The following is a 10,905-nucleotide window of genomic DNA, read 5'->3' as shown; positions in this document are numbered from 1 at the left end:
TATGAAAAACTGTTTTTCTATATAAATATTAAAAAATTCTGTTTTAGTTATTTTTTTTATACACGTGGCATTCGAGATAGAATTCTTTATCGATTATCCATTGAATCTCTGTTATTGGTTCGGAGTTCTGTGGAGCGTACAAGCCTTTTGTACAAAAAATTAGTACAAAAAATTCGAACTGAAAATAGTTGTTGCACTATGCTAACGCTAATAATATTCGGCAAAAAAGTTTACAACAAAAGTCATGATGAATTCTAACAATTAAATCTTACCGCATTCAGAAACCGTTCGGTTTGTGGTCGATTTATATCGACTGCATTAAATAACCATAAATTTTATTGATAATTTACTTAATTTCCGACAAAAATTACAATGGCGCTATAGAACATCGTTCGATTATTAATCGACGGATAATTACTTTTTCATGAATTTATGATTCTATAGAGTTATCGATAAATAAATTTTTCCGGAAAATGCATAATAATTTCTTTACTATATAAAACTCTTATTTTATATAATAATTATAAAAAATAGAAAATAATCTATAATTAATTAAATCGTTATTATTTATTATTTTGATTATTTATGGATATTAAACTAATTGTAAGTAATTACATTAAAAGATTTATTTATATATAAAATAATACACGATTATTGCCGGCTATTGCTCTATGTTTTCACACATTACGAACATAACTTCTAACGAATACGACAACACGACAGCTAACGAATAATTTCCGCTAAATCCATTTTTCCAATTAACGGTGGCATTGCTACAATTTATTTTATTTATAATTTGTATCTATAACTTTGCTAAAAATTAATTTGTTAAAAATAATTTAATTACAATTTTCAATTGCAAGTTCTGTTTGAATGCGAGCTCTCTTTGAAACATCAACAAATACATGTACAACGGTGCTGCGGGACTTCCACAATTTCATTACGAAATTAATTCCTCTCGATAAAAAATATGTTTGTTCCAATTTGGTCGTTTGGTTATAGCTTTAAAACATTGTGTATGTCGAAATTTATACATATTCAGATATTAAGGCCATCGATTGTTCTTTATTGTCCGAAACCTTTTGCTAAAACGAAAACGCCGCGGTCTTTTGGGAATATCATCGTGCCCCGTTACCGCTTTGAAGCAACAAAGCAGCGAATATAGCCGCGAGTACTCGCTCAGATCTTCACGAGAGAGTCGATCGTTCGGATTAAGCATCTCTCGTGTGCGCCACGCATATATACGTGACGTCCAGCGACGACGACACGACACGACACGACGAAGACGACAACGACAAAGGGTACGCGCAATTTTATAAAGCGTCGCGAGTGCTTTTCGTGAAAAAATCGGTGGAACCGGTTACACCCGCTCACCTCACGCTCTCGCGCACACGCGTACACAGCCTACTTTACTGTTTACGCGAGAACACGCGCAGGTGCGTACGTACGCGCGCGTCTTCCGTTGCTCCGTCCGATAACGAACAACGGATCTTTGATTTCTAAGAGGCTAAAACTGCGCGGAGGAAATGCCTTTTAGACAGTATCTCCAATTCGCATCGGATTTCAGGAAATCCTGTTATCTTGTGTACCGTAGTTTTGATATTACACGCATTTTATACTTAATACTTGTGCGTATCTCTGATTGTTCCTCGTGTTTTACATGACACGTAAAATCATAAATAAAATTTCATTTTACGTTTTGATACAAATTATAGATTGTCCAAAGAATTTTAAGCGAGCGACGTTTTGAAAAATAGTAACCAGTAACGTTAACGTTTTTTGTTTTAAGTGTGGAAAAAATTATTTCAGATTGCAAAACATTTTCATATTTATTGCGGCTAAATTGAAATAAATCCGTAATTTTGGTTTGATTTTCTTTAGAATAGGTAATATGCATTTGCCACACATCTTTTCGCTTACGGAAATATATTAGTGACGAAAAATACAGTGATACAGAAAATTTTATACACAAAGTACGAATTTTTTTAAATGTGATTTTTACAAAAATAAATATCACTTTAAGTAACGTAAAGAAATAAATTATATTTTTTTACAATATAGATACTAATATTAACCAATATAATGCTGTTTTATTAGCGAATTTTATGCTATAGATGATTTAATTGATTAAAACGATGAAAAAAATAATGTTTAATTATCTTCAATTAATTCAAAAACTTAATTCAAGTCTTTGATTTAACATGAATTTGGCATACAAGATACGCGACGGGTAAACGCTTTTCAAATTTTTTTCCCGAAATCTACTCCAAACATATAAATCAATCGAGAAAATCGTTATGAAAGTTGAATTTACCAGCTTTCCAAGGCGAGTTCACGTACTTAATTTGGATCAGGAATTCACTCATTATCCGTTTCATTCGACTTAACTCCGAGGGCAAGCTGCGGGGCGCCGGCGCGCACGCTACGAGCGTGAGCGCGGCGAGCAACGGTGCGGAGCAGCGGAGGTGGTCGGCCGTTCAGTCGAGCCGCGACAGCCGAGCGGTATATACGTTGTGTTGTATCGCGCGCTCCGCGATAATCAACGTGTCGGCCGAAAGAAGAAAGAGAGAGAGAAAGGAGAAGAGAAAGATTTGGCCAGGTACACGCGCGGACTCGCACCACGCGAGTCGCGAACGTCTTCTCGGCGCTGACTGCTGAGAAACGAAAACGTGTCACGAAAAGGAGCGGCGCGGGCGGCACGCGCGTCGTGCCGGTTGAACCGCGTTTACCCGCACGTGTTTTTTCGGCGTAAATGCGGGTGACCGCGAGTCAGAGGCCCGGGCGCCCTTATCGAGTGCGCGGGTAACGTATATATGTACGTGAACGCGTCGGAGCACGCGACGCGGAACACGTGAGAACGACAGTCGGCGTTCGCGGGTTACTCCGAAAGTCCGACACAGTCGCCGCGCGACGACCGTTGTTTGTTTACGAGCCGCAGTGGCGCCGCGTCACCTCCCTCCCTTCCCACAGGTCCGTGCTTTCTCCATACTCGGGCGGGAACGCGGGAAGTCGAGTTCGAGACGCGCGCGAGAGTACGATGCATCGCGCGGTCACAACGTCGTCGTCGTACCATCGACGGTGAATCCCGAATATCCCGATTGTCGCGGATCCTGCGCCTCGCGAAAAAGGAGCGAAAGAGACGGCGGGAGAAACATCGAGCCGAAAATCGTCGACACGCCACCTGTCGCAGCTGGTATCGCGCGCGGAGGCGTCCCTTCCTCTCTCTCTCCCCCTCCCCAAAATCGACACGTCTCATTTTTACGCGTTTCGAAACGTGCGAGAGGAACCACCCCGCTTAATCCACCGTTGGAGGAAAAACGCACGATTGGCACGTTCGGCTTGGCCGTGTTGCTCGGCGAGATCGCGCGCATGCAGCTCGCGTCCCGAGTCCCGAGAGCCGCGTCGCGTTGCTCCTCGTTGCGTTGCGGCCCCCGTCTAAGTAACAGTACTTCCTCGCGCTCAGTGGAATAAAGCCTCTTTCCGTGGAACGGGACCCACCGCGCTCTCCACCGTGCACCGTGCGCGCCAGCTCCGCGCTGCCTCCGCTCACCTCTCGCGGCGCGCCGTGCGCCGTGAGCCGCGCGGCGAGCGTACTCCGTATTGCTCCGTCTCGCTCGCGCCCGTGCGCGGACGCCGCGCCGTCCCGTGCTATCGTCCGCGCGAAGTAGTCTGGCCGGTCGGGCACGAGGGAGCCTCGTCGTGAAACCAGTCTTCGCGTACGCGCCGGACACCACACGTACGGAGTCAGAGGAGGCTGCCTTGCGGTTGCCTCACGGCGCAAAGTGCCCCAGCAGCCTCTCCAGCGCGCCTTCCGCCACCTGCTCCTCCGTCTCCTCCGCGACGCCCGAGCGTTTTCGGCAACCGGCCGAAATAAGGAGGAAAGATCGAGAGCGACCGGGCGAGATCGAGGCGAGGAGAGATCGTCGAGAAAGAAGAGATTCGCGGGGTCGTCGCAATTTCGCGACTCGATCAATCGCGCGACGAGCTGGATTGACAAATCGATCGCGCGGGTGCGGGGGAAGAAGAGGAAGGAGGATCGCAACGGAGGGAACACCGGCGCGGCGTTCACGCCCGCCGCCATATTTGGTGCTTTTTGAAACGCCCGCGGAAATTCGAGGGAGGGCGACGACAGGTGTCCGTTTCGTCGGTGCCAACTGCCGTGACTTTCGAAGGTGTTGATCGTTGCTCCGTGCCTCCCGTCGAAACGCGCCGGTCGACCGCGAGAAGCGACAGATTTATGCGCGAATTTGGAGATCCGCGATCGACGTCGACTACATCGCGGGGTGCGTCGAGAAGTCGGTCGTACACGGACTCGGCGTCGGAGTCGAACGTCGAACGTGCCGGGCGGGACGTGGCGCGAGGCGCGAGGAACGAAGAACGAAGTGCGCTCGGACGTTTTATCGTCGAAACGCATCGGAAAGCAGGTTAGCGATCTCATCTGGTTTGCGGGTGAGCGCGATATATAGCGCGATGCTCGCGTCGGCGCGCGACGCCCGTGTCTCGCCGACCGCCCGCGCCGCCGCGCGCGCGCGCGTTACCCGAACCGAGTGAACGCGGCCGCGAGTGCGTGATGCGCGAGGGCGAGTGTGCGATTCCGTGGTCACCGTGCCGATTCGCGGCCGATAGAGCGAGCGTGGAAGTCGATGGGAGATCAGCGGCCGCTCCGCAAAGGAACCTGATGGAGTCTTGAAGAGGATCTCCCGAGACGAGGAGCGAGAAAAGGGAGAGAGCAGGAGCGGAACTGTCACGGTGTTTCAAGTGCGCGAATTGGAAGGAAGGTCATTAGGAAAGTAATTCGAGACATTCGAGTCTTTTGAGAAGATCGATTGTGAGAAACGACACGCATATATTCAGAGCCTAAAGTTTTAGGTGCGCGGATTTTGAATAAGGACTGTGTCACTGTGTGCAGCGAAGGGAGCGAGACACGCGAAATCGGAGGTTAACCGGGGAGAAAGAGGAGAAGGTAGCGGAAGATAGAGGACGACGGGTTGCGAAGCCTTTCGCCGCTCGCGACCTAAGTTTCTCGGCCGTCCGCGAGTCCCACTGATCTAATTCGCGGCGCTCTTTTACACCTCGCGGATGCCGCGGTGAAGGCGTCGATCGTCAGCCAGCTGCCTCCGTTCGAAAGAAGAAGGATGGTACGTGTACGTCGTCGATCTTTCTAAGCGTCCGAAAAAAAAAAAAAATCGCTCGACTGAATCTTCGACTCCGTTGCGACGGTTCATCTTCGCGTCTTCGCGCGCGGAAGAAGAGACACAAAGAGAGATTTATGTAAATGCTAAATATCGGAAACCCCGAGAAGTCGACGCGTCGCGAAAGTGTGATCTCCGGTAGTGCTTTGTTTTCGCGACTGGTGAAGTCAACGCCGAGGTGTTAACGTGATCCGAGTGCGTGCGGTTAATTCTGCCGATCCTTCCACGTTTCGTCAGTGATCTCCCGTGTGATCTCCGAGATAATAACCGTACGATCGTTCCTCGCGCGAACAAAGTGGTTACTCCGACGAACTTCTCGACAGTGTTGTTTTGATTTCGCGGCCGATCACCGGAGCCGCGCGTCTCAACAGTGCGACGAATCGGCGAGACAGCAGCCGAGAGCGGAGCGAGGAGGAAAGGGACGGACGGATCGCGCGGAGAGAAGGCGGACGGAGGAGAGAGAGGAGACGTCATTTGGAGCGGGAGACAGGGCGCCCATCTAAGATGAAGACCACACAACGGGCTCTAAGGTGAGTCTCTCGCCGCGTGAAAGTACTAAGAATAGTCTACGATCGTTTACCGTATTCGCGCTGCATGCTTAACGATAACAGTATACGTATACCGGCGCGGCGGCGGCTGTAACGAAGGCCCGTTGTTCTTCGCCGCCATAATGAGCCGCACGTGCCGTTGTAAAATACGGGAGAACCGACACGCGGCTGGATTCCCGGCTCCCGGCCTCTCACGAGTGAACGCGCGCCGATCTTACATTTAACAAGCCCATTTTCGAGCGATACGTTTTCCTCATTGCTCGAAATCTCTTGAAAGTCTCTTTCAAATTGCGCGATTAAGGTGACCAGATTTCTAAACCTGCAACGTGGAGATTTCAGGCCGAGCTGTTCGGGGAGTAATCCTCGCTTGGAAACAAGCGCAATGAAAGATACGGAGTACTTTTGCAAACTAAAATTATTGTTTGTAATTTCGAGTTCAAGAAAATGGGGATTAAAATTTTGCACCGTGTTGTATACGAGTACATATAAATTGAGCGATCTGTCTTCTAGTTACGTTTGGGTAATTCGAAGAACATTTGAAAATGTACATTTTCTTGACGAATTAACGGTCGTGAATAATTTATCGTGAGGCCAGCGACGCCTCTCTCATGTTACGCTCTATCAATTATGGAATTCGCTTTCGATACTTATCACACGATTTGAAGTCTAAATGGAGAAGACAGCGCTTAATAATTAACAAATCCGAGATGATTTAGCAATGTTGCATGCCTGCCAATCTCACGCCGCATGAGATAGAGATAATAACGTTATACGGCGCGTTAAGAGGTTCATTTTGATAATTATTTATTTTCGTTTAAAATAAACTAGCCACGTCGTAGTAATTGGCCGCCAATCAAAGTAATTACGCGCCGCTGTACAGATATAACGTTCGCGAAACGACTCGACGCCTATGGGGCTTATGCGTTACTTTTTGTTACCGTATGTAGGACTCAGGACGCTTCTCTTTCTCTCTATCTCTTTTTTCCTTTTTTCTCTCTCATTGCGCAAGTTAATTTAAGCACATTTTAAACGACCGGTCGGTCGCTTCGCGGCTAACTTGTTACTTTTATATTTTAAACGTTTATTTCGTCGTATATCTCACCGTCGATCATTTCTCTCTTACATGGCGACGATACTATCGTAGAGAGATATAAACGTCGAACGTTCATAAGGCAAACGCCGGTGACGATAAAGGGTAGTTTAATACCTTAGATGTGCCAACGATAATAATCTTGTATCCTTTTGCTCGCGAGAATCGTTATTTTATCGTGAAAAATAAAGGAAAATGACGCGGTTAAAATAAAAATTTTGAAATTAATGGAAGGAGAGAAATATCGTATATTTACGATTGCTGAGAGTTTATACAGATTGCTTCAAATACTCATGAATCGAATATACACACATATATTGAGGTATAGAGATTCGAGCGACCATCATTCCTTCCCGAATAATTATCTGACAAAATATTTTAATTTTGATAAACGTTTATTCAATGTTGACTTAATTATTCGAATATCATTCATTACTAATGGATATGTGACGAGCACATTTAAAGACTCTCAATGCATGCGAATCTCCCGCGAAAGAATTAGCATTTCGCTTTTGGAAAATCCAATGTTGTTACTCGCAAATGGATCTGCTTAAATCAACAAACCCGAATATTTGACTTTTATAAAGTTAACACTTTATATTCAAAATTTTGATGTAATACGCAGAGTTTTAGTTCCGTGAGACAGTTTAAAACTCGCGATATATACATTCCAAAAAGAACTCGGCGATTAAGTGCGAAAAATATGCTAAAACATAAGTAGTAAACCAAATAAATGTAAAGTTGATACTTTATATTTTTGAAAACATATATGTTAGATGAAAATTGGCAATAATTTTACTATTTCGATAAGCATCAATATAAATTAGAATAATTTTGATAAAGGTTTTATTTATAGAATTCAAAAGAAAAGGACCTAGAAATTATTTTTAATCTATAGAAACTTGGGAAATTTTCGGTTAACAATAAGAATAAAAACATTTTTTTTTTTATTTCGAATGTTAATCGGGAATCTTTTGAAACATGTTAGAAATTTTTTAGATTTTATTGAGAATTGGTTAGAATTCAAGTTATCGATATCGATATCTTGAAAATAGATGAATTTATAGACATTATTACTTGGTTGACAGAAACAGATCGATCTCGTTACGAAAGAATTCTTTTAACAAAGTATCGGGTTGTAATTACAAATTCACTATTCGCTGACTTGCGATGTGCGATGCTGTTTTTAATAAACAATACCATACCAAGTTATACGGTCACAATATTAAGGCTATAATATTGAATATATATTGAACGCCACGTCGGCGAAATTCAACGCGGGTCAGAGGGATTCAAGTCGTACATTTGGTGAGTTCAGCTTTCAATGGTGCAAATATTGAAAATCATCTCTCTATGTCAGTCTATGTATTTAGGAAAACAAAAACACTATTGACATTATTATTCATTTTTTCATACTTATAAACACCAAAAATTGACTCATCAACAAGGAATTTTGCTGTTCAATATTAAAATATTAATAGGAATGAACGATCAAATTATTGAATAAGTGATTATTATACTTGTCAAATAGAGATATTAACTAGATGCTTGTTTCACAAACAATATTCGTCTAATATACCGTAAATGATACTTAAAATTTTGATTATTTCTAATAATAACGATTACATAACAATAAATACAATAATTTTAGTAATTATCAAATTTAATAAAAATGGTTACATGTAACATTTAATCTAGTATAAAAAATATAAATAAAAAAAGCATGAAAATAACTGCATTATTATCAGGAATTGTATTCGAGTATAAGTAACTTTTTGAACTAGTGATTTACCTCTCGGCGCAAATCTCAGATCTCTATATCCGTCACCGATTTGATTCCAACTCTCGATGAGATTTGCGAGATACGATTCGGCCGAAAAGTAGCGATCGAAGATTGTCGAAGCGTGAAGCGCGGGTACGACACGACAAACGCCGCTGCGGGCTGGGGGTATATATGTACGTACGTATATATCGTATGTATAATGTAAATGTCACGCTTCTCCGCTCCGCTGTCGGCGGCTTTGCATTCGAAAATGTCAGGTGGTGGATGACGACTCCGACTTTGGCTCGGCTCGACTCGATTGTCCTCGTTTGACTCGCGGCTGCAGCGTGCGGGACACCTGCGCGGCAAATTGAAATGCTAATTTGAAAGACGCACCCCGTGCTTCCTCCCTTCGTCGAGCAAATTCCGTTCTGTATTTGTTGTAAATATCCGCCGGCGTGGCGTGAGGAACGGGACAGGCTTTCCCAAGCGCGCCCCCAATATTATACCGGCTCCCGATGTTATACGGTCAATATCGTAAAAGCCGTGTGGTTCGTGTACGAACTAAAATCTGTATATATGTATGAAATGATTCGTTCGTTGTTATTGTTTTCTTCGCAACGTTTGTGTAACGTTGCGTTTCCCGACAGTTGATGCTCTGAGAGCGGCGCTTTTACATAAGTAATTTTTTTTTTTTTTAACATCTCAATATCCATGGCTTGATGGTATTTTTATAGAAATTTCTGTTTTATTTTTTTTAACATATTGTTTTAGATAGCAATTCTATGTATATTACCGTAAATTTTAGAGACAGAAAAATAAATACGGAAAGATTTGTTTACGATTTTATACATACGCTGTCAAATTCTATACTGTATCTAACTGATATAATATTGGACATATACTGTCAAATGCAGTTTTGACGGAATTATTTCATTGGGCATATGATGTTGTGTAGTTTATACATATAGTTGATTGTAAGATAATACGTTATTTACAATATTTTTATATTTGATGTGTGGAATATGCAACTTTATACATATTGTTTAAAAAATTTTATATATACGTGAGTTTCTGAATTATTATTAGAATCATATTATTTAAATAAGAAGTGACTGCATGCCTCTTTAGACCCTCTTTTCTAAAGTAATAATTAATTTTTTTAAATAATATTTTCTCGTTTTGATACAAATACGTTATAAATAGAGGTAAAGAAATTGCAACGATCAGCGAACAATGATCGCGATCTCTTGTCTTAAATTGGAAAGCGATATTTTAATAGCCGACTCAAAGGCAAACTCGATTCATCAGCAAGAATTAGAAAGTAAGAAAAATGTTGAATAAGAATGACAGGCGTTGCAACGATCAATCAGCGGAGCTGAAAAAGCGTCCTCGGAAAAAAAAAAAACGACAACGAATCTTAATCGCGTCGCGAAGAAGCCCTGATGGTGGTTTCTATTTCTGCTCGTGCACGGCGGAATCTCTTTTCACGGAACTTTCCATTGCAATTGCAGTTCGTTCCTCGAGGCAATAAAGTTAACAGGAAACGCGTCATAGCTTCCGTGCTCAGCGTTTGCGAAAAGTGTGTGCTTATCACATTTCGATGAAGCCATACGCTATTGACATTGTTAATGTTGAATCCTATACTCCTGCTCCATTACATTTATTATTAATGGTATATAAAATATCTGTAGAAGTTTCGATATCCGTGCTCCGAATGTGCCTAGCAACCCTCTTTTAAAAACACAAAGTTTAAAATTACGTTGGCTTATTGCTGATTATGTTGATAGTTGTTTTTCATATACAGCACTCTTTGACATTATCATGCATAGACTAATGCGTTTATGCTTTATTTGACGATAGGGGAAAGTTCTACGCTTTAATACGCTTTCCATCAATATTTTCTCGGATATTTGTGTGAGCAAAACGTGTTATTATTTAAAAATATTTGTTATGCACACACACACATTTAGATAAATGTATAACATATTTGATGCCGTAAAGCAATAATGCTATATTTAGTAACGCAGGTTCAAGTTGCCTGAATTAAGCATGCTAATGCTAATATGTTATAACAATTAATCAAATAAATATATTAATTTACTCGCATTAACAATAATATGATTTTATGAGCAATATGGAGATTATATTAATTGCGGAAGTGAGTAAAACATATAACACTGATCGCTATTAAATCAATATTGATTTTGTTTATTATAATTGTCGGAAGACATGAGACATGTATGAAAACAGAATGCATGTGCATGATAATGTTAATTAATATTAGAATTGACACTTACCCAAGCAACTTGC

At 42.2% G+C, this 10,905-nt stretch overlaps 1 protein-coding gene across 1 annotated transcript in view; it reads left to right on the top strand.

Moving 5' to 3' along the window:
* Positions 1–3,492: 3,492 nt before the first annotated feature.
* LOC139810814 (uncharacterized) overlaps positions 3,493–10,905 on the top strand; it is a 163,135-nt gene continuing 155,722 nt past the window's right edge. The window contains exon 1 of the mRNA XM_071774702.1: positions 3,493–5,722. Within this exon, the coding sequence (XP_071630803.1) occupies positions 5,697–5,722 (26 nt within the window). The 5' untranslated portion in view covers positions 3,493–5,696. The remainder of the gene's footprint in view (positions 5,723–10,905) is intronic.

Source organism: Temnothorax longispinosus, chromosome 3, assembly GCF_030848805.1.
Source record: "Temnothorax longispinosus isolate EJ_2023e chromosome 3, Tlon_JGU_v1, whole genome shotgun sequence".
Taxonomy (NCBI): domain Eukaryota; kingdom Metazoa; phylum Arthropoda; class Insecta; order Hymenoptera; family Formicidae; genus Temnothorax; species Temnothorax longispinosus.
Note: the sequence above shows the minus strand (reverse complement) of the source record. Positions and strands in the feature narration are given on the sequence as shown.